The sequence below is a fragment of the Triturus cristatus genome, chromosome 12, assembly GCF_964204655.1.
Source record: "Triturus cristatus chromosome 12, aTriCri1.1, whole genome shotgun sequence".
NCBI lineage: Eukaryota > Metazoa > Chordata > Amphibia > Caudata > Salamandridae > Triturus > Triturus cristatus.
The window spans coordinates 92389592-92414429 of NC_140595.1; the positions used below are offsets into that span (position 1 = coordinate 92389592).

At 47.8% G+C, this 24838-nt stretch overlaps 2 protein-coding genes across 9 annotated transcripts in view; one reads left to right on the top strand and one right to left on the bottom strand.

The window, feature by feature from the left end:
* The window catches only part of SCNM1 (sodium channel modifier 1), a 66267-nt gene extending 51760 nt beyond the window's left edge, over positions 1–14507 (bottom strand). Inside the window, exon 1 of one of the 2 annotated variants that reach the window (XM_085637397.1) lies at positions 14013–14507. In XM_085637397.1, coding sequence (XP_085493523.1) covers positions 14013–14078 — 66 coding nt within the window. In that variant the 5' untranslated portion in view covers positions 14079–14507. Of the gene's footprint in view, positions 1–4605; positions 4799–14012 lie in introns of those variants that run through there. The other variant, XM_085637398.1, reaches the window with a different exon arrangement.
* Positions 5470–24838, top strand: part of LYSMD1 (LysM domain containing 1) — a 32878-nt gene continuing 13509 nt past the window's right edge. The window contains exons 1-4 of one of the 7 annotated variants that reach the window (XM_085637401.1): positions 5470–5683; positions 5776–5946; positions 6250–6490; positions 18564–18907. In XM_085637401.1, the coding sequence (XP_085493527.1) occupies positions 6311–6490; positions 18564–18907 (524 nt within the window). In that variant the 5' untranslated portion in view covers positions 5470–5683; positions 5776–5946; positions 6250–6310. Of the gene's footprint in view, positions 6491–18563; positions 18908–24838 lie in introns of all 7 variants that reach the window. The other 6 variants (XM_085637404.1, XM_085637400.1, XM_085637405.1 and 3 more) reach the window with 6 other exon arrangements.

A 24838-nucleotide genomic window follows, 5' to 3' on the forward strand; every position in this document is an offset into this window, starting at 1 on the left:
CTACAGGGAAGCAACAAGCTAAAAGTGCCCTTGTCTGCAACAGCCGAGCTGACCAGTGGCAACTGAACCCTGCTGTTGGCCTCTGCCTGTCATTCTGTGAGCCTCTAAGTGCCTACCCGTGGGTCTTGGGAGGGCTATTGAAGTGTATTTTTTGTGGTGGATTGGGACTCGAAGGGCTATTTAAGAACGTAAAATCATTGACCAGGATGAACCTAGTTGGTGTATCTTACCTGACCTTATTTATTTATCTATCTAGAGTTTTACATGACACTGGCTAGACCCGGAGGTATCAGAGCGCTTTACATAAGGAACAACATAGCGAGTAACTAGGTATAATAATTAAAATATTTGTTGCACAGAAATTACACAGTAAATGGAAAATCATAAGAGGTAGAGAAGGAAAAGGGGGACAAGAATAGAAGTCCGTGAATAGGTGAGTGGAGAGAAGGGAACCTGAGGGGGGAGGGAGTAAAGGCAGTCCAGCGAAAGAGAGAAAAGAATTCGAGGGTCGTCAGGAGGGAAGAAGGGACGGGCAAAGGTCTGACAAGATGGCGGGTCCGGATCAAGGGAATCGACGGAGACCATCACCAAAGATGGCGGGATGCACAAAAGTCATGGAAATCGTAAATCCAGAAGTAAAAAAACCAGAGAGCAAGATTACATAGAGTTCAGTCGGAGGGGGGACACAGCCACAAAACCCAAGGCGACCGGAAGGCTGTAAGATGCATGCCCAGGCTCTGGACCACAGGGGCATTGGTGTAGATGATCCGCAGACTAAGGTCCAGGGAAGCCAGCTGGAAGTTAGGGATTAGCATTTGAATAGGTGTGAAATGCTTTCCAGCAGCAAACAATATGCTGACCTGAATGAGTAGGAATGACTCCTCTGAACCTCACAGAATATTCAGGGTGGGGGCTGCGAGCATCCTTTTTGACATTACAGTGTCAAGTCCTGCTTGACAGGTCTTCTGGGCTTACATATACCATTTCGGGGTACACTTGAATGGCAAAGGACAAGATGGTAAAATTATTCTTGTGTAACCATTGTCTGGTTATTGATGACCACTGGTTTGTTCTACCAGACTTTTCTGCCTTTGGGTTTATTGTGGGGGTGGAGCGGTGCCGCGACTGCTTCAAACTAGATTTTGGTATTAGATGTGGGAGTACACTAGGATTACCATAGCAAGCTCTTCACACACACACACACACACACACACACACACACACACACACACACACACACACACACACACACACACACACACACACACACACACACACACACACACACACACACACACACACACACACACACACACACACACACACACACACACACACACACACACACACACACACACACACACACACACACACACACACACACACACACACACACACACACACACACACACACACACACAGAGCCCATGTTTAGTGTGGCCAGAGACTTTCGCCATCTTGGCCAAAAGTGGGTAGGGTTGTGTTATATCTAAGGTTTTGTACCTTACATCTTCCCTGTTTCTCTGCCGCTCCGCCAGTATGAATGGTATGGGTAGGATGTTGGTGTGGATGGTGATGTCATTGGAATGTGTGGATTGCTGTGAGGTAGAGTGTTAGTTGTATCCTGGGCTGAGCAGCAGAGAAGCTGCTCCTGGTGGGCCTTTTCTACATCTTCACTGGAAAACCTACTTATCATCTAAGAACAATAAACGTATATCATTTGTAACCTAACCAGGTCTACTGGAACTCCTTCCTACGATACAACAGGTTGGTTCTAGCCACTTTTACCCCATTAGTTAGGGGATGCCCAGGAGTCATTCCAACCCAGTAGCTCATGCCAGGCATAAATATGGCATTTTCAGGCACCAATTACAAACACTCCTGGCCCTGAGGATTGACAGAAAGGGACTGGACGTGCTGTCTCACCTGAGAAGATACCTGAATGACTGGATCTTCTACCTCTTGTACCCTGGACAAAAAAGTGGAATCCAAGTATCCTAAGGTTGACCTCCTGTTCAAGCTACAGGGAAACAACAAGCTAAAGGTGCCCTTGTCTGCAACAGCCGAGCTGACCAGTGGCAACTGAACCCTTCTGTTGGCCTCTGCCTGTCATTCTGTGAGCCTCTAAGTGCCTACCCGTGGGTCCTGGGAGGGCTATTGAAGTGTATTTTTGTGGTGGATTGGGACTCAAAGGGCTATGTAAGAACATAAAATCATTGACCAGGAGGAACCTAGTTGGTGTATCCAACCTGACCTTATTTATTTATCTATCTAGAGTTTTACATGACGCTGGCTAGACCCGGAGGTATCAGAGCGCTTTACATATGGAACAACATAGCGAGTAACTAGGTATAATAATTAAAATATTTGTTGCACAGAAATTACACAGTAAATGGAAAATCATAAGAGGCAGAGAAGGAAAAGGGGGACAAGAATAGAAGTCAGAGAATAGGTGAGTGGAGAGAAAGGAACCTGAGGGGGGAGGGAGTAAAGGCAGTCCAGCGAAAGAGAGAAAAGCATTTGAGGGTCGTCAGGAGGGAAGAAGGGACGGGCAAAGGTCTGACAAGATGGCGGGTCCGGATCAAGGGAATCTACGGAGACCATCACCAAAGATGGCGGGATGCACAAAAGTCATGGAAATCGTAAATCCAGAAGTAAAAAACCCAGAGAGCAAGATTACATAGAGTTCAGTCGGAGGGGGGACACAGCCACAAAACCCAAGGCGACCGGAGGCTATAAGATGCATGCCCAGGCTCTGGACCATGGGGGCATTGGTGTAGATGATCCGCAGACTAAGGTCCGGGGAAGCCAGATGGAAGTTAGGGAGGCAGCAGCGAAGTCTGGGAGGGGGGCGCGCACCTCCCAGGCTCAGGATGATACGGAAAAGCCCGGGAGCGTCGCGCCGCAGCGCCGAGTAGGTTCCCTACCACTTCACTCACGTGTCCCTGATGTCGCATCTGAGGCGAAGCTGGAGGGTGGGCAGTATGGGAAGAAACTGCGGTCGCGCTCGGAGAGGCCGGGGGATGTTCAGGAGAGGTGAGCCTCGTCCCTGCTCTTCACCAACCATCCAGGGAGCTCCGCGAGGGGTAATCACCGTCGAGACTGGCTCGTTCGTCAGCCGACCCATCAGCGATTCACTGGAGTACAGGGGGAGGGAGACAAGTAGCGGAGGAAAGATGGGACATGTCTGCAGTCTCCCCTTTAGCTGGTGAAGCAGCTCCATCGGGCAACGGCCATGTTGCTCGGCTCCGCCGGGTTTGAGTAAAGATCCTGAAATCGTCCGACGTCCAGAGATGGGAGACAAAGGAGAAACGGAGACCGCTGCAGACGAGCGACCACCAGGTGAGTAGAAGGGACCAAAAGGGGGTGGAAAATTTGGGGATTTGAGCCAAAAAGGCTATCCCTGGCCGGGAGTTCCAGCCGGAGCTCCTCACCTGTTGGCCATTTTGTAATGCACTTCATCGCGGTCAGCCTCAAATTATGTTTAGGTTCTAGTCTGCCACGACCATCGAGTACCACTGGCACATTGTGCTTCTTGGCCTAAAAAAAATCATCTTTCCTTTCCCCTTATTGGGTTTTGTCATTTTGTTTATTCAATTTTACTCAATTTTTCTTATTCGGTTTGGGCTTTTTATTGTTTTGCATTTTGACTTATTACTGTTTTAGTACTGCATAAATACTTTACACATTGCCCTAACGCGAGGGGGGTGTGAGGGCATTGTTTGGGGGGGCGGGCGTGGTGGAAGTGACACACGAGGGGTAGATAGAAAACAAATGCACTCTCAAGGGGTGAATACAGACGAAGAAAATGTAATGTCCTAAATGTGGAAGGATACAAGCCAGCAAATCGCAACAATGATAAAGAGGGCATGCTGCCAGGGGAAGGTGAAACACAAGAAGAGTACGGCAAGCCATTGAATAAAAAGCAAGCAAATAACAGAGTGAAAATAAAGCAACCAATGGTAATCAATGGGCGGGCTAGAAGCCTGCTGTAAGGTTTTAGTAAATCCGCAAAACCCTTTGCCGACAAACATCTAAAAGGTGGCTGGTAGGACAGACCAAAAAATTATATTCTTTGAGTCAAAATAGTCCCCATCTGTGATACATCTTAGTAGCTATTGTCTATAAAACGTTAGTCTTTTTATTTTTTATATCCATAAAACAACCATATTTAAGTCAAAGACGGATGGATGAACGCAGGAGGAAGCCAACTTTTGATTTCAATGAAGCAGCAGTATTCAAAGCAATGAAGCAGCCATCATAAAGTAAACTCAATAGCCACCTTTACGTCATCCAAGTGATCAACGTTGAGTCAACTGACCATGTTTAAGCCCGTGAAACGGCTATTTTTCATTAAAAAAACATCCACCATTGAGGACCAACATGAAGTAGATGAAGAGATAATACGGATCCACAAAACAAACGTGCAAGGTCACAATCAATTATATTGTGGCGGTCGCAGAATGACGTGGAACCAAAACCCAGCTTTAAGGTGTCCCAACACTGATGATTATGGTTAGTTTATTTAAAAATCTGGACCACAAGTACTAGTGTACTCTGGGGCAGAGGCTGTACCGCTGCAAGACTATGTGGCGGTAAACATACCTTCAGCACATTGAGCTGGCTGCCGTCGTCTCCCTCTCTTTTAAAAGACATAGCCTCTTCTTTCTATTCTCACGGCTAATGCTGGCCGGTCTCCTCACCCCGCCTGCCACTTAGAGCTCAGTTTACCAGGAAGCTCAACGTACGACTCGCATAACACTGACGACTACACCTCCCAGCATGCCAATTACGGAGGTGTTCGGCGGTCTAAGAAACGAAAGAGGGACTAAAACAAACGGAGCGACGGTGCCCTCCCCCGCTATCTGGAACGGGAAGATACCATTGAAGGCACAGCTCATAAGTTTATTTCAATTTAAAAAAATCAATAAGTTTGCATGATTTCGGAACAGTAAGCAAATTACTAAAGTGTTCGTCATACTTTTTTTATACGTTCTCCATGTGTGACTAATAATTCAGTGTTAGCCTCTGCAGTAGCAAATCTTTTGAAATCTAATCTTTAAAGTTTGTAAAGTTATTAACTATAAAGAATTCTCTCAGGTTACGGCAGCACTGGGCCTAATAAACCGAAATGAACTGTTTTCTAAGATGGCAGCCAGGCCTTACCTCGGGCCTGCGACACGATACGCTTTCTATGCATATCCGATACAGTCTTTATTTAGTTCCTAGCACCCGATACAAGTACTAACCCGCAGATATTTAAGAGTACCCCTTCTGTAGGTCCCCACTACCTTCCCTTGTCTCCCTGGGAGATGAAGTTCTCTATTGAAAACTGCGCCACGCCTCGTTTCTCCATCGAAGGTTTATTGGTGGAACGTGTTGCAGGCAGCGTGGCTATTGGTGAAGATCTCCCCAGCTCGGCCAGCAATTGGTAGGAGGCCAAAGCTCTGATTGGTGGTGGGGTCTGCCAGGCTGGGTGGAGTGATTGGGAGAAGGTTCTCACACAGCCCGGCCGCCGGAAAAGAAAGTGAAAGGATATCCGAGGAGGCATCGTTTATGGCAGCCGGAGGGGGCTGGACAGTGGTGATAACGGTTGCATTGTGCCACAAGGAGTTGTTTAGCGACAGGGCCAAAAGTGGCGGTAATTAGGGAAACGCAGAAGTACAACAGCCGCGCTGGCATGGTAGGAATTGTTTCGTTTGAAATTGGACTTTTGGGTAGCAGGTGTGACTGAGGGGTTTATTTCTGGGACTGACTCCCAATTTATGTTAACAGACACTCTCGTGTGGCGCTGAGGGGGAAGTACTTTGGACTGCAGGAACAGTAGTGAAGTAGCAGGAAAGCACCCTGACCGCAGGAGTTGAACTGTCATAGGATGGGTGGCATCGGAGCAGAAGGGGCAGGTCGGAAATCACAAGGGCAGTAGGGCATTATTGAGCCATACAGGTCAGTAGTAGTGCATCAGAGTCTCTATTCCTGCAGTATTTTAATTTGTATAGTGATATCTCTAATTCGCTGTCATAATTCCTCGCTTGTTTTTTTTTTGGGTGGGTTCCACCCTTCATTCCATGGCTGACCTCAGTACTTGCCAGTGCCGGTCTCTAGTTGAGTGACTTGTGTGATGCAAGTTTTTGACAGCTGGAACATTTCCTCCCTCTACCCTCACATTTTCCCTATTTAGCTTGCATCATAGGGCACCCCACTGCCATCCTTTATATAGTGCTAAATGCAACGCCCTTTCTGCCCTAGAAGATGCCAAGGAGGGACTAGAGTGGTCAAGACGAGCGGTCTCGGCTTCGACCAGGCAGCGATGGCCACCCCCTCGGAACAGTCTTCCTCCGGAGGGTCCGGGCTCCTCCGAGGTTCCCGGACACGCTCCTATGGTAGTCTGATGCAGTCAGCCTGCTCCCCGGTCCGGCAGAAGAGGGTCGAGCACCAGATCACAGCCGGGGACACCTTGCCGGGTCTGGCACTCAAGTATGGTGTTACGGTGAGTACTGACCACTTGCTTGTTTCAGAAACTTAAATGTTATCTACTAGATCTGTGTGCTGGTGGCATGTAGTATTACACGTATGAACTGACTGTGAACGTGTATGATGTATGTGGGTGGCATTCCCTGTCAACTGTCACAAGTAAATAAAGAAACAACAATACAGCACCACACATACTGTAGAAGTTTTTTTTAATATATAAAATGCCATGTGGTACACTACCTTTCCCCCTAAGTGTGAGAAACTGATGGACATCTTTTCCTAAAATATGTATTGCATTAGCTTTTTACTTAAATTGAATCGGCATAGAGGTTAGTCATTTCACAGATCAACCAATAGCCAAAGTTTGATACAAATAATACTAAAGTAATCCCTTTTTACTATTGCATTTTACAATTTCCTTGTTGTTTCTGTTTGTGAAATACTCCCAAGCAGGTTTTCTCTTGTTGAGAATGAAAGAAGAATGTAGAGGCTTTGCGGACCATGTTCAATTTATGTTGAGAGTCTAAAACCCACGGTTTCCAAGTTCGTTGTTTAGATTATGAAATAAAGTGTTCCGTAGTATTTCTAACCATCCGTTGCCTTTGAACGAAACCTAGTTATAAGAAGATTGCAGTTGGTTTCAATTGTGTCAAGCTTATGAAAAGCTGGTTGGTGGTTCACATACATCAGAAGGGTACACACAGACACACCACACACGTCATCAAAAGTAAGCGATACTAACAGTTTGTCCTCAAGCTCACACCATGAACAGGACAAGAATCAGACAGTTGGCCCTTTAATCGCCTCGTCAGAAGGGAGATGGTTGCCATTTGATCATCAATTGACAGTTGATGCTCAAACATGCGTCAGAAAGTTGTGCAGTTTACATTTGATTTTCATGTTGGCTGCATAAGGATGAGAAGCTTTCAATTGGCCCTCGAAGGTAGATGTAGACCGAAACTGCCAATTGGTGTTCATTTAAACAACCCCAGAAAGACAACCTAGGCTCTTTGCTTATTTAACTTGCCTCCGAAGGGAATTGGTTACTACTGTTCCCGGGTTCATAGCACTTCTGAAGGAAAGAAGCAAAGAGAGCTCCCAATCTCACTGGAGTAGAATGGAAAATTGATCAAGTGTTTAATTAACTAATCATTGATAAGCGTGTGCAAAGCACAATTTCTGTATGGCATAGCACTTTATATCTGTGCACATACTATGTGACAAAACAGAGCCTCACAGTTTTCCACCTGACCTGTGCTGTGGCTTTTGAAGCATTTCTGTGGTTAGCCATTATGAAGACTGCTGGTCAGTGCCCTCTTCTGAGGGTGGGCGTGGGTGCCCGTCCGATCACCTATGCTTGTTTCTATGATAAGCTGTGGGTCTTTGCTCATCGATCTAGCGGTGGTATAGGTAAAAATAAAAAAAATTGGCCTGGATGGGATTTACTGGCTTAATTAAATGAAAATGTAATTGAATTTGTTGCACCACCCACATGCTTCTTAATCACTTTGAGATAAACAGGGCTCGAGACTAGGCCAGGAAATGAGAAACGTTGTGCGATTTATTATCTCAAAGAGGTTCTTTTAAGGCATTATAGGAACATGTCAAATTCTGAATCTGAACTTTTTGCAGTTTTATTTTCTTTTGAGTGCTGGTGTTCATTATTACTGCAGCTTCTTAGATGTTTTTTATTTTCTGTGAAGCATTGAATTTTGTTTTAATATTTGAATTTCCTTATACTTAGTTCTCAGGTTAAAGCTTCTGTGAATATTTTGGGCATTCCCCAGGATTTTTAGTACTGTTGGCAGAATTGTATCCACCAGTTCCCTCTTTTATTGTTGTTCAGACTTGATCATTGCGAGATTTCCACTGTTGCACAAATACTGCTGACTTGTGTGGAGTCGAGCTCAGGTCACCCTGAGGAAGTAAATCCAAATAGGGAAAGATGACTGGGGCCATTGGAAGGATAAAGACCGGTCTAATCACCTGTTGAACCAGGTCAGTGGGCTTGACGTTGGTCTCAAATGTCACCGGCATTTGCATGGGCAACATGTGAGTTCTGGACAGAGACAAAGTCCTTGACTTGTCCGGTTAATGCTCGGACAGTGTGGAGATTAATAGTGTAATTAGCAAGCTAAGCATGGTGGTTATGTTCCGCAATAATTGTGTTTGTAAGGCCATACGTGGCATTGCATGCAAGTATATGGCACATGCAGTCGCTTCAAAGTCCAAATTATAGGTGTGTCTCGCTTTAATGTGCCAGAGCTGCATGCTTCAGCACATTGAACCCAGACCAATTGGCTGTACAAATGCTTGTTTTTGTGTAGCATCAAAATATTCAGATTCTTTTGAGCACGATTGTGCACTACTATAGAAGCACAAATTAGTAAAGCCAATTGCACTGACTAAAAATGTCAAACCTATTGCCTTTGCCAGTGTCTGTATTTGCTGAGGCTACAGTGCGTGTGTCTGTGAATTTCAGAGGCCCAGGCCTAACTGTGACTGACTGACCGACCGACCTACTGACGCAGTCACGCAGCCACAAAAGCCATTCAGACACACGGGCCTGACGCAGTAGCCGTAAGTATCTTGCAGAAGCCGTACACGGGCGCAACCCGAAACCACTCGCCATAGGTTTGTGACTCTGAAAGGCGAGTCAGACATCCAGATTTTTGTAACTGCAGATATTTACAGGCAAAAAGGTCTGCCACGGTTTGCCTCCCTCTACCAATTAAAGGCACAAGGTTGACATGTGATTTATCTGCCGTTGGCAATGGGCGTCTGTAAAGAGGTAACATACGGTTCCTTTCACACCAGGCCAGCCTACCCCGAGACTCGTGAAGGTTCTAACTGTGTTCTTATGATGGCCATTTCTAGCCAGGCACTTTAAGATCATTATACATAAACCATCCCTATCTCAGCACGGGTTGTGTGCAAAACCCAGAACTTGAAATACGAACTTGCTCACCCTATTCCATTCCTGCTGAAACCCCTTCTTGGATTCTTCAGCACTGTTCCAAAATGCCAAACATAGTGGTTAAAGAGAGAGAGGAACAGTGAGTTGTAGAGGAGCTCTGCTCAGTAAGCGGAGGAGGAACTGTCAGGAGAGAGAGTGGCATATATAGTAGCTGTGTGCAACGAGTGGCTGAGGAGCTGTGTGAAGGGAGTGGTGGAGAGCACTGGGCCGGGTCTGGTTGGAGAAGCACTAGTAAGTGAATGGTAGAGGTGCGCAACCGTCTGCGGTGGGTGAACTTTGGCTACTCATTCGTTGAGTAGCTTTAGTCAAAGCGGTGAAGGAGCTGTTGTCAGTGATGTAGAAGCATTTGTTGGTGAGCTGTTGTCAGTGAGTGGTGGAGGAGCTGTGAGAGATGGGGGAGCGGCGGTCAGTGAGAGGTGGAGGAGCTGTGAGCGGTGGGGGAGCTGCGGCCAGTGAGCGGTGGGGGAGCTGCGGCCAGTGAGCGGTGGGGGAGCTGCGGCCAGTGAGCGGTGGGGGAGCTGCGGCCAGTGAGCGGTGGGGGAGCTGCGGCCAGTGAGTGGTGGGGGAGCTGCGGTGGGGGAGCTGCAGCCAGTGAGGGGTGGGGGAGCTGCGGTCAGTGAGGGGTGGGGGGCCTTTGGTCAGTGAGGGGTGGGGGAGCTGTGGTCATTGAGGGGAGGAGGAGCTGTGAGCAGTGGAGGAACTGTGGCCAGTGAGCGGTGGGGGAGCTGCGGCCAGTGAGCGTTGGGGGAGCTGCGGCCAGTGAGCGTTGGGGGAGCTGCGGCCAGTGAGCGGTGGGGGAGCTGCGGCCAGTGAGCGGTGGGGGAGCTGCGGCCAATGAGCGGTGGGGGAGCTGCGGCCAGTGAGCGGTGGGGGAGCTGCGGCCAGTGAGGGGTGGGGGAGCTGCGGCCAGTGAGGGGTGGGGGAGCTGCGGCCAGTGAGGGGCAGGGGAGCTGCGGCCAGTGAGGGGCGGGGTAGCTGTGGTCAGTGAGGGTCGGGGCAGCTGTGGTCAGTGAGTGGGGCAGGAGTTGTGGTCAGTGAGTGGGGCAGGAGTTGTGGTCAGTGAGTGGCGCAGGAGTTGTGATCAATAAATCGTGCAAGAGCTGTGGTCAGAGAGCAGTGGCGGTGTTCTTGGCAGTGAATGGTGGTGGAACTCTTGGGAGTGAACAGTGAGAAGACCTGGACTGTGAGCGGTGGAGGAGCTGTGGTACGTGAGTGGTGGGGAGCTCAGGTCAGTAAATTGTGGTGAAGCTCTGGTCAGTGAGCAGTGGAGGAGCTGTGGTCAGTGAGGGAAAGAGGTACTGCGGTCAGTGAGCGGCAGAGATACTGCGGTCAGTGAGCGGCAGAGATACTGCGGTCAGTGAGCGGCAGAGATACTGCGGTCAGTGAGCGGCAGAGATACTGCGGTCAGTGAGCGGCAGAGATACTGCTGCGGTCATTGAGCGGCAGAGGTACTGCGGTCAGTGAGCCGTGGGGGAGGTATGGTCATTGAGTGGTGGGGGAGCTGTGGTCTGGTGAGAGGTGGGGGGAGCTGTGGTCTGGTGAGAGGTGGGGGGAGCTGTGGTCTGGTGAGAGGGGAGAGATGGGGAGCTTTGGTCAGTGAGAGGGGAGAGATGGGGAGCTTTGGTCAGTGAGAGATGGGGGAGCTCTGGTCAGTGAGTGGCACATCAGTTGTTGTAAGTGAGTGGCACAGGAGTTGTGATCAGTAAATGGCACGAGCTGTGGTCAGAGAGCAGTGGTGGTGTTCTTAGCAGTGAGTGGTGGTGGAACTCCTGGGAGTGAATGTAGGAAGGTGGATATCTGACTATGGTTACCCCCAACTTTTTGCCTAGTGTCTAGCTGGTTTTTCGACTTAGTTGGCCTGAGATCCTGCCATTCAGGATCTCAGCCTGTCTGCTCTCTCTTTAAAATGGACTCTATGTACCCTAGGTACATACACAATTGGTAAGGATCACCTTATTGGACCCTGTACAGTGTACCCTAGGTACCCAGGGCATAGGTGTACCCTAGGCCTCCCCGGGGCTGCAGCATGTATTATGCCACCCCTGGTCTGGCCTTCCAATTTGACACAACTGGCTGATCACTCAGCTGGGGTAAGTTGGTGTATCCACCTCTTACTTAGGTGTAGTATGCCTATACCTAACCTTAAATGGGACACATGTTAACCTATAAGTCACTCCTATGGCAGACCTTAACAATCCTGAAGGCAGAGTGCTTGGTTTCATGTGAGATGGTGCTCCGGCATGAGCTGAGCCTGTCTGCAGTGGTCGGAACAACTTCCTTCTACCGTTTCCAGATATCACCATACCATATACTCTTAAGTGCATTATGAACCTCGCGGTTAAATGCTATCTTTGGTTTGGCTTTATCAAAACATGTCGAGTAAGGTGTCATACGAATTGGAATACTAACCCCTCGCCAATTCTGGCGACGGGGCTAGCATTCCACCCTCCTAGAGGGACACGACATGTACAGAACCTGAAACCCGGGTAAAATCAGACATAGCCTCAGCTCCACAAAATGGACGTTGCCACCACAGACACAAGTCTGCCCTCCTGCTGCTGGGAGTCCTTCCAGCTTGGGAGACGTGGACAAAGGGTTTCCTGCCAGGGGAGGTGCGAGCACCACCCCAGACAGGATTTTGTGTATTGGTCAGGTAGGGCTTGAATAGAATCAGACATGCCTGAGGCTCACAAGGAGCCTCGGTGCATATGCCAGTTCAAACCGGTCCTGGGGCACACCAGCCCCAGACCTGGGGCGAGCTGGACAAAGGATTGGGGGTGTAACCACCCCCCTTCCTGGTCCCACCCTTAGGGAGGGACCTAGCAGGTAGTCCGGCCCCTAGAATCCGCTTAAAGGTAGGAGCTGTGTCCTAAGACTTCAGACATCCTGGAATCAACTTAACACTAAGAAGAAGACGGGAACTTCGACGTTCTGCTGCACAGAAGACTGAAGGAATTCTCCCCTATGGTCAGGGAGTGACCATCTTGCTAACGCAAGCACCAACCAGCGAATCGACGTCTGGTTTGCCGCCGCCTCCCGCCGGAGCCCGACCCCAGAAGAGACCGACAAGAACTGGACCTCCAGACCTCTCACAGCCCGATCCACAGTCCCTGCAAAGAAGGAACCCGTGGAGGCACCGAGACACGTGGAGCCAGCCATCTTGGAAGACACTCGACAAGCTGCAAGCGCGACAACAGAGGCTCCCTCCGAGTTGTGCTTTGGGTCCTGAGAAGCCCAACATCCGAGCAGCATCTGCACCAAAGGTGAGCCCTCCAGCATCTCCACGATCTGCGTGTGGCCCCCCTGCCTTTTGCGACTCGACGCGCCTGCCCGGTCCCCTTTTTGAAAACTACGACGCTGGTCTGGTTGCTCCAGACTGGCCCCTGCTTCCCTCCAAAGGAGCAGCCCCTCTGACCTTGCTGGTCAGAGCTAACAGCTTTCTTCGATTCCTGCGACTCCTGCTTTTGCCAAGGCTTGTTTGCTTCTTCTGAGTCGCCGACACCGCCGACGGCAAGAGCCTGCGTGGGACAGCTCGTGAACCGACTCCTGGACGTCGTCGACCTTCAGGGACCACGTGGCTGCAGAGACAAGCTACACCTCTTCACCTGTTTGCACCCGACATCGCCTGGTACCTACCTAGTGCCACGCCGGTGTAATGGCTGGATTTTCTGTTTAGATGGGATCAGCCCCCAGGGGCCCCTGTGACCCAGCCAAAACGTACTCACCTTCCGTCCTCAGGACTCCTCTATATCCAGGCACCTTGGTACCTACCTGAGGATAGGGAACTCGCAATATACAAGCTCATATTATTAAGAACACCACTAAATCTATAGGGATACTAAGAATACTCACTGATTACTAGGGATATCCATACCCTACACCACACTTATTCACATCAGTTGGTCTCGCGGCCACCCTGACCCAGACCGTTCTACCCTAGGGCAGATCTGCTACACACGGGCCTGCAGAACCCAATGCTCCCTTTTCCAAACCGTTCGCGATCCTGCGAAACTTACACACTAGTTCCACTACCTAGTGCTCTCATTTACTCAAGCCACAATCTTGTGGGTATCCACACTGGTTCGACCCCCCAGTGCTCTCATTAACGCCGCATATCAACGACGACCACATTCCTATGAACACCTATACATATATATATATATATATTGGGATATTATCTCAGCTGTCTACTCGGGATGAAACTACAATAATAACTTTGAATGTGGGTCCAGATTATTGTGTATTACCTGCTCTTGGCATCAAAGGTCCACTCACTCCCTATTTATGTGATCACCACTTACCTGATTGGGATTACTCATCCATTCACGCGCCTAGTGCTCACCTAGGAGCTTCATTTACCTTCAGTGAACAAGAATAGGGGCTACACACCAGTTTGTTATAAACTGGGGGTCATTTATTACAGTAATATAAACATTAATACAAATCTAACAAAGGCTATAGGTAGAACACACTACTTAAAAGAGAAGGATTACACATAACAGGAACACTCCGCTGAAAGGGAAAAGATTAAGTGTAGCTAATGTGATGAAAGCGCTATCACCTGATTAGTGTGAAATCTTGTTCTAGCTGTCATCTGGGTTCCTCTCTCGTCTGTGCCTTGGCTCATCTCATGCTCTCTCTCTCTCCTGCACTCTTGGGTACACCTCTGCGCTGATCGCTTTGCACTGGACTCCTCTCCCCCACGAACTGTCTCCACCTTCCAGCTTCAATCTTAATGGTTCCTGCCGCTCTGATCACTGTTCATTCCACTAGCTTATTCACTCTGTCTCTGCGCCAATGTCCAATTAACTCCATCTGCTCCCATAGGTTAGTCCACGATCTCTCCTCCGTCCCTTCTAAAAGGCATTACTTCAGACTCCAGCTATTCACACCTCCTCCTGATAAGCAACTGCTTCTGACTGCTTCCTTCAGTTCCAGCTCACTATTCAACTCAGCTCTTCTCCAGATTGAACTCTCTCTCTCTCTCTCTCTGCCAACTCCACTCCACTGCTCTCCTCTCTGCTGGACTCTCTCCTCGACTGCCCTCTGACTGACTGACTGACTCCGCCTCTGCACTTCACTGATATAGAATGCTGTTTCCTCATGGAAAGTTCCAGCCAGCAGCTTCTTCCCACCAATCCCATGCACCAGGCTCCTTGCGCTAGACGCTCCCACAGTGACCAGTCTGCTTGTTTCGTCTAGAGACCTGAGCCCGGGAACAATTCCTGATTAGATTCAGCTCTGGCCGGTTCTCTCCGGTCCGCTTAGGGCGAACAACAGTTATAACTATAAACATTGCTTTTGCCCTAAAAAGCCTCTCTGCTTCCATCAAGATGGAGTCTCTCTAGCTCTAGGCCTGTAGGCCTGAAAGGGGTGAAATGCTCCTTAGCTCTGTCAGAATACCTACATGAACCATACCAATATGTCTAATATGTCAAAGCCAATAGGCAATAGACAGGTTAAAGTCAAGAATAAAGGCATATTAAGCAGCTATCCTCTTCTAGGTCTGGAAAAAGGGCTTAAAAGGGCCAACACAGGCTAAGAATGCCTATACTAGATGCGAGCAAGAATAATGATCTATTATCACTGCTAAATAAAGCCAAAAACCCTGCCATAACAGCCGGTCACTGGCTAGTGACTGTGAACACTGTCCCCTCTGCTTACAGGTCTTCTACAACTCCGATCCATCCTTGGATCCACCGCATCTCTTCTGGACCGACCGCCTGCAGCATCTTTGTCGTCAGGCTCCATTGAACAGATAGACGAAACCCGACGCACTTCGAGCCCTATGCACCCGCTTCCTGTGGGTGAGGTAAAGCTGGCACTCCGGTGCACAAGTGTAGAGTAACATCTCTAATGTCTAGGTTTGAAGTCTTGAATTCGTAGTCCAACCGGAAGACCCTTCTAGCAGTAACTTTTGAACATTTACGCACCCATTGAAAACCTATGGGAGCCCGCGTGTAACTTTCCTCACTGCACACGCGACCCGTGGACCTCCTGGTCACTAACTAAAGTTAGCTCCTTGTAGGCCCAGCGATTCTAGAGGCCCTAGGCCTACTCCCTTTCCTGTTCGTGGTACTTATACCACTATTTTAGTACATGGTTTGAGCGGCCACCAGGGCCTATCCATATAAAGTGCAACTTCTGTATATTGTGATACTTTCTTGTTTTAACGATTTGTGCTCCTGTGCTCCTTTATGAGCACAGGAGCACAAATCGTTGCACTTAGCACTATATAAAGGATGGCAGTGGGGTGCCCTATGATGCAAGCTAAATAGGGAAAATGTGAGGGTAGAGGGAGGAAATGTTCCAGCTGTCAAAAACTTGCATCACACAAGTCACTCAACTAGAGACCGGCACTGGCAAGTACTGAGGTCAGCCATGGAATGGAGGGTGGAACCCACCCAAAAAAAACAAGCGAGGAATTATGACCGCGAATTAGAGATATCACTATACAAATTAAAATACTGCAGGAATAGAGACTCTGATGCACTACTACTGACCTGTATGGCTCAATAATGCCCTACTGCCCTTGTGATTTCCGACCTGCCCCTTCTACTCCGATGCCACCCATCCTATGACAGTTCAACTCCTGCGGTCAGGGTGCTTTCCTGCTACTTCACTACTGTTCCTGCAGTCCAAAGTACTTCCCCCTCAGCGCCACACAAGAGTGTCTGTTAACATAAATTGGGAGTCAGTCCCAGAAATAAACCCCTCAGTCACACCTGCTACCCAAAAGTCCAATTTCAAACGAAACAATTCCTACCATGCCAGCGCGGCTGTTGTACTTCTGCGTTTCCCTAATTACCGCCACTTTTGGCCCTGTCGCTAAACAACTCCTTGTGGCACAATGCAACCGTCATCACCACTGTCCAGCCCCCTCCGGCTGCCATAAACGATGCCTCCTCGGATATCCTTTCACTTTCTTTTCCGGCGGCCGGGCTGTGTGAGAACCTTCTCCCAATCACTCCACCCAGCCTGGCAGATCCCACCACCAATCAGAGCTTTGGCCTCCTACCAATTGCTGGCCGAGCTGGGGCGATCTTCACCAATAGCCACGCTGCCTGCAACACGTTCCACCAATAAACCTTCGATGGAGAAACGAGGGGATACTTTGAGTAATAAATACATATATATTTTGAATATATATCTGTGTGGTGTCCTTTCATTGGTATAAAGAGGGGTTACATATGGTAAAACAGCTTGCTTAACATGCCTAAACGAGTTTAGCCTAAAAGACTGCTTAGCCTACGCTACCACTAGGGCAGCTGGTCCGAAAAGGTTGACTTACAACCACACCATAAGGGTTGCTTGGCATGGTACAAGGTGGTCACTTTAATTAGTGGACATCATATACCAGGCCAACTTCTCACAGTGAACAAAGACAAGACATGGACCGTGAGTGATGGCGGAGCTGCGGTCCGTCAGTTGTGGGGAGATCAGGTCAGTAAGTTGTGGAGGAGCTGTGGTCAGTGAGCAGTGGAGTTGTTGTTGTCAGTGAGCAGTGGAGGATAGACCACACATGCCGCATGTCTATTGAATACCATTTATTGTACCTTAGTACGCTCTGCTTCAAACGTACCGTTACATCTTATAAATCTCTCCGTTGCTTCTCTTAGATTTCAAGAAAATCTATCCTGCTCGTTTATTTTTCTCTGGCTGTGTGCGAATTAACATTTCTTCACAACTTGAGTTGCATAGTTAAATTGCCACCTCCTTGCACAGTTTATCTTTAACACATTGGAGTCTAAGATCATACCTTTATTTTTAGAGCTCTCCTCCCTTAATGGCTCCTATCTCGAAACCATACATTAGCTGCCATGCAGAAAACAAAATTGTATGAAAACACATTGTGCTCTTGGCAACAGGATTATGATGACATTTCGGGTCTAGTGTTAAATCCATTATGTACAGTTGTTTTATTCAGATATACAAGTTCTGTTCTTGGTGTGACTTGGCTACCCGGCCTTTATTCTTAACATGTCTGTCAAAAGTGTCTCAGAATTCTTAAAATCTGTGCATGTCTGGCCGTGGAAACCACTATGGTCGTACTTTGGTCTAATTTTGTCAACATTCTTCTTGGTTTTTTAGTCTTCTTTACTTGAGATGTTAGAAATGATTTGGTGTTCGATTTTTTTTTTTTTTTTTTTTTTTTATGCTTCTCATGTCCTGGATTTGTGTCTGCAGGAAGTGGGCCGGGACTACTGTATGGCAGCATTGGCAAGTTGACAGTGTATATAAATGGCTATTACCCTATATGTATGTGACACATGAAAGGGCCAGAAGCCGCCCAACGCCTGTAGAAATATGCAGAATTTGTTTTCAATTCTCCATAAATAAATTCCACAATTTCATGTCAAAAGCAGTAAAAACTACATAAAAATGCATTCACAGTTTTTATTTTTAACATTTCTGAATGTCTCTAAATCAAGCGAATTGAAAGATGTTAGTCGCGGCCCCAAACATGAGGACTTCTCCTTAGCTCTCCACTGGCAGTTTCATTTCAAGATCTCTGTTCGCCACAATAAACATCTGTTGTCAGCTTTTCTGGTTTGATCTCCTCTCCTCTGCATCCCTTTCCCGACACACACACCTTCAGTGGACAGCAAGCCCCTTAGCAGTTTATATCCCAAAGATCACACAAGCACATTCAGCTATCGTGAACAGAACACAGGCTTGGTGGGTGGGGTGATTGCTGTGACTTGAGGGACTCGTTGTGGTGGCACTCCTGCAAAGACTCGCCTATGCTGTGAACACTTCCAGCCCAGCTTGGGACTCCTTCGAATTTCCATTACAACACATTTGGAAAATGTCTAAAATCTTGCGGTAATTTTCAAAATGTCAAAATAACGTTAAAAATCTGCATTGGGATTGAGAAATTTGTGTTTTCACAGAGCAAGCTGAACCCCAGATTTGGACGGTCCTGAGTAGTAGTTTTAGGATTGCTTTAAACAGAAGGAGAGTAGTAAACGTCCAACGTACATTAATATCAGGCATACTGTGGCTGAGGATCCTGTGGCTGTTGGGTGCTAATTGTTTATATTCACTTGTAGCTGAATCAATAAATAATTGACTGAAGACTTAACAGGCTGTTTTATGTTTCTCTTTGTAGACTGAGCAAATTAAACGAGCCAACCGTTTATACACGAACGACTCCATATTCTTAAAGAAAATTTTGTATATCCCAGTATTGACTGAACCTAAACAGCTGTCCAATGGGTTAAGCCCAGAGGAGGAAGCGACAGAGTTACTGAGAGACCCAGAGGGAATAGAAGCAGCCACAGAAGGACTGACGGATGAGGGGAAGAAGGCGGCCTGCGATCCAGCAGGGAAGACACAAGATGGAGCCACTCGGCCCCAGGATTTGTCCGCCACTGACTTCCTAAAGAACCTGGATTCCAAAATCAGTGTGTCCAAGACTGCAGCGGTGAAGAAGCTTCAAGACTGCGATGTCCTGTGAGTTTAAACACAAACCCTGAATACCATTGCATAACCAATTATCTTCTGAGTGTTTCAGGAGAGGGAGAATATTCCCACATCTGGGGCACTGTATGTTAGTCGTAAAGTCAAATCAAATTGCTTATAATAAGTTTAGGATGGACAGAGCTCTGCTTAGGAATCGTACTTTGATCTGTACCAGAAGTGGCAGGGCTTGCTTGATAAATAGCAGGGCTCTGCGTAGGAAGGGGCAGGGGTTTACCTTATGAGCAGGAGGGCTGTACATAGAAAGGGGAAGGGATTTTTCTTTATAAGGATAAGGGATCTTCCAAGGAAGGGGCATGACCTTACTTAATATGGAGCAGGTCCCTGGTTAGGATTGGGTAGCTTTAAACCTGTTGTAACGTAGACATTCCTCTCTTTATTGACCGCAAGGTCTCATTTTTCCCAGCCATCTTGATAAAGAATGCAGTTCTTGAAATGTAACTTCTTCTGTCGCCATGATATCCATATGTGTCGTCTTCAAGGCACTTAATCTCATTCACTAAAATTAGTTTAAATACAATGCCCTAATTAAAACCCTCACAAGACCAAATTGGCTATCGAAACTGTGGCCCATCATAAGCCTCCCTCTACTGGGAAAATCCACAGACTGTACAATACCAGCCAATGGAAACCTTTGGGTATCTACATGTTGGGCTTCCACCAGTGATACCTCAAGTTATCCACCTCACTTAAGTAGCTGCATTAGTGTCTCTTATGCAGATTTTGGCACTTTGTCCCATGACATTCTTTCCCGTTACCTGCTTGAAGGAGGCATTCAGGGCCAAGCTCTGTCCTCGCTTGAATCATTCCTGTCTTATGTACTTCAACCTCTTCCTTTTGTGGGTCCCTCAAGTCCTTTCTTAGCTCGACCCTTTTTAATCTTAACATTGTTCCTTGTTATTCAAGTCATTTTCCTAATGTTATACAATGAAGACACACAATTATTGTCTGTTATCAGAGACTGAGAGTACTCATTTAAGCTTTTGTGCCTCTAGTGTAGCAGTTGTGGCCGAGCACAAATTTGCTCAAGTTAAACTGTGGCAAGGCTAAGATGCTAATTTTTCCAGCTTTTTCCTTGTTTTGATCCCTGCCTGATGTCCAGCAGAAATAGGCGCTCCCCTTGTACTTTGAATCGCCGCTCAGAATTTAGGTTACTTTGACAGCCCACTTGTTTGTCTAGCAGGTGAGTACAGTCTAATCGAATGGATATATTTTCCTTCTTTGATTATCACGTAAAATTGTTTGTTTCTTTTGAAGTGTTACCAATTTGTAGTTTATGCAACTGTAATTCTTTCGGTTTTGGGTTTCCTTCCTACCTCATGTAGCACCTTCAGCAGATGCAAATCTTTGGCTTGCCTTATCCTGATCACCTCTTTTCATTGGCCCGTTGTGGTGAAGTGCACGTTATTTGAAGGACTCTGCGTCTGCCATCATACATTTTAGCAATGTTATGCATATCTTCAGATGCACCTTCTTCCACAGAGGCCTTCAACATCTCTTTGAACTCGCTCTGCCAATTTTCAGCAGATCCAAAAGCATCGTCTGCACTGTTTTTATTCATCTGTGCAAAAAAACGGCAGCAAATTATTTTTCAAATTTCATCGATACATAATTAGAAAATAAAAGCTGCAGCCACAAAATCGCATAAATCCACAGATCCACACTGTTTCCCATTGCTTTATCAAAATGCACTGATAACAGGTAAAACCTTTGAATTCCAGTCCTGTTGATAGCTGCACATTGAAGAAAAGCACTTTAAAAAATATAATATAAAAAGAAATAAGTGGCAACATGTAAATTGGTCCTGTATTGCCATCTTGGGGTTCAGGTGACTTTCAGCCACTCGGTGTTTGTCTTGATAGTTGATGATGTCACCAGAACCCCTCAACAACAATAATATATTGGACCAAATTACACAGTTACTTTTTCGGTCTCGTTTGTTACAGCGCATTCGCTCTCACTTGTGAAAACTTTTGTTTCTTAAATTTAACCTAAAAAGGGCTTTGAGCCCAACCATTACCTATCGTTGATTGGCTTCATTGTTACTCTCATTTACTTGCATCTTATTAGCGCGCACCAGTTTCAGTTTTTCTTCATGTTTTTTGCCCTTGATGGAGAATGGACCCATTGCAGATTAATTGCTTTATTAGTGTCCTTCCTCTGCTAGTTTGTGCTTGACTGACGTAAACTGCTGCCTCACAGCGCGCATGGCAAAAAACTACGATCCGTGCGAAAGTTGGATTAATAGGATTTTTAAAAACCTGAAATTCACTGGAAAAACTTTCTTCTTTTACTATTGATCACTTGGGTTAGTCTCATGTTAAACTCCAATTATAGGGCCTATGGGGCCCTGGTCTCCACGCACATTTGCTCACAGGTGAAAACCTTGGGAAAATTCTCGTAATAGTAAACAGACTGTTCTTAATTTAAACAAACTCAATCCAACTTGTGGTGAAAAATAAATGAAATGTCAATTCAATCTGTCATTAGTTGTCGCAATTTATTCATTGCAAAATTGGAGTTTTCCATTTTTAGGGATCCATGACTGTTGGATGCCACTCCACAGCACGCTATCTTAAAGAACAGCATAACGAGTAAAACATTGTTCTTCCATTTGAATTATATTTCAGCGAGTGCCTCTACCACCAATTTTGTTGTTCTAGTTCTTACAGTCAATCGGTAAGAGAGCACCCAATCATGTCATTCGACACCATTTCAAGTTTGACAGACAACAGAGCGAGTACTTTAGCTTATACAACAGAACAAGCTTCAGAAATATATGCATTGATACAGGATGTAAAAGCGTCAGATTTGCAAGGAAACTTTACTAGATACCAAGCACCCGAAGAAGAGCCTTTTGGCTCGAAATGCATTGGGCATTTACAAAGCTAACTTCTTAAAGATTTGGATTTGTATGAAGAAAAGGATGGATATCTAATTAACATTTTTGCAATGAATAAATTGCGACAACTAATGACAGATTGAATTGACATTTCATTTATTTTTCACCACAAGTTGGATTGAGTTTGTTTAAATTAAGAACAGTCTGTTTACTATTACGAGAATTTTCCCAAGGTTTTCACCTGTGAGCAAATGTGCGTGGAGACCAGGGCCCCATAGGCCCTATAATTGGAGTTTTGCATTTTTAGGGATCCATGACTGTTTGATGCCACTCCACAGCACGCTATCTTAAAGAACAGCATAACGAGTAAAACATTGTTCTTCCATTTGAATTATATTTCAGCGAGTGCCTCTACCACCAATGTTGTTGGTTTAGTCCCATGTTACCCATATAGGCACATTACCCTCACTTTTTTTTTTTTTTTTAAACCGTTTATTACAGAATCCAAAAGATATACAAAGATGGGCCTACAACCTTCAGGCCGGCCGCTAGAAAACAGGAGGAGCATATAATACAAACAGTAGAACACACGCTGCGGCAGAAGAGAGATCACAGGAGTTGAAAGAAGCGTTGGCAGCCACACCATCCGGACCCCACACAACGGTTTCATTTTTATATAAATAACGACAAAAAACAAGTCCACAAGGCAACCCACAATCGGAAACAACAGCATGTGCTCCCCTAGGGGGGGGGACCCTACCGATCCATAGGAATATCGAGGGGGGGGGGGGGGGATAGGTCGGGACGGGGACAAAGTGGACTCCATGCCCAGAACCAGGAAGACCAACAGGCTAAGGAGACGGGGCCGGTGACGGATCAGGCATCAGCGGCGGGGTACAGATTCCCCCACGGTAGGCGTTCCAGGGGCCCCACACTTTCACCCATTTCCCAGGCTTACCTCTCGCAACATACACCACCTTTTCCCGAAACATACACCAATCCATGTTGTCCTTCCACGCCGAGACAGTCGGTGACCTCTGGGAACCCCACAGTTGCGCAATGTCACGTTTGGCCACCATATATCCCAGAGTCACCCACCACGTCTGCGGCACTGAGTAGTCGGTTGGCTCCCACACATTCAGAAGACATCTCCTCGCCTCGGGCAGCAGCGGCACATGCGTGACTGCCTGCAAAACCTCATGCACACCACGCCAGAATCGCGCCACCTCCGGGCATTCCCACAAAATATGGAGAAAGGTCCCCAAAGAACCACACCCACGCTTACACAACCCGTCCACAGCATAGCCCATACGCATCAGACTCGGCCCCGTAACATAGACCCTGTGGAGTATCTTGAGCTGGACGAAGCGAAGGGGAGCCGGTATGGCCACCTCTTTCGGGGAGGCCACCGCAGACATCCAGTCCTCGTCATCCAGCTCCAATCCATCAGCCCCCCACGCCTCACGAAGGCTAGTCAGCAGTCCCGAGCGATCATTGATGAGTTTTTTGTAAATTAATGAAATCGTGCCGTCCGGTACATGCCCATCTAGCACTCTATCCTTCAGAGGGGAGTACTCCGGGATGGAGGCAACGTCCGGAAATACGGAGCACAACGCATGACGGATCTGCATATCTCGAAAGTACTCCCTGTCCTGCAACTGGAATTCCGTCTGCAGCACATCGAACGTTTTGAATCCCCCCCTCGTCCAGAGGTCGCCCACCCTGCTGATGCCTATCATGTCCCACTTCTCAAAGCCCTTCGAGGTCCACAGGGAGTCCAGCCGCTCAGATGCGTATAGTGGCGTCGCCCGGGTTAAACGATCCTTCCACCCCATCGCCACGTTAGCCGCGTGCCACACTCGTACCATGACCCGCGTGGGGCCCGTCAGACGTGCGTCATGCGAGCTAGAATAAAGCGCCCGATTATAGTCACCACCCGGCAGTAACATTTTATCCATCTCAAAGGCCGGGTTTAGAGCGGGCCCGTAAAGGCCGTGATTTATCGCAGCCAGCTGGGAGGCCCAGTAATATCGCTTGATATCTGGGAGGGCAACCCCCCCGTCGTACCACGGGAGCATCAGCTTCGCCAGGGCGATGCGCGGTCTGCCCTCCCAGAACAGGCGGCGCTGCAAACTCTCCACCTCGCGAAAGTAGCGCGCCGGGACAACGTCCATTGTATTCTGTAAAGCGTACAGGAAACGTGGCAGCGACATCATCTTAAACAATGCAGCCCGGCCGAGCGGCGAGAGCGGCAAGCTCCTCTAACGCGCGGCATCCTCCTTCAGGCGCTGGAGGGGGGGAAGCAAGTTCTGTTTGTATCGGGCCTCCGCGTCCAGGGTAATGAAGACACCCAGGTACCTAAATCCCCGCGGGGCGAACTGGATAGGACAACCCCGCGGAAGGATAGGAACCTCCCCAGAGAGGACATACACACACGATTTAGCCCAATTGATGACAAGGCCGGAGTTGAGGCCAAATGAGTGCAATACATCAACCAGTACTATCAGTGATTTACGTGGGGATGCCAGGTACAAAAGAATATCATCAGCGTAAAGAGATACGCGGTCCTCATACTCGGGGGTCCATCGGAGACCACGGATAGAAGGATGCCACCGCAGCCACTCCGCCAGGGGCTCCAAGGCAAGCGCGAAGAGGAGCGGTGATAACGGGCAGCCCTGCCGCGTGCCCCTGCCCAGCTCAAACGGAGCCGACACTCCACCTGCGCCAGCGGTCCAGAATACAACAATTTCACCCAACCGATGAATCCCGGGCCAAACCCAAACTTCGCCAGTGTCGCCCAAATATATGGCCACTCAAGTGTGTCAAACGCCATAGTGGCGTCCAGGGACGCCAAAATGGCCGGCTCCCGTATGAACGGGACACGCGCGAGCACCCCATGCAAGCGCCGCAGGTTAAGCGCAGTGTTGCGATGAGGGATAAAGCCGGACTGATCCTGGTGAATCAAATCGCACACCACGCCAACCAGCCGATTGGCCAACACCTTGGCGAGAATTTTGGGTTCCGCATTCAGCAGCGAAATAGGCCGGTAGGACGTGACCCGG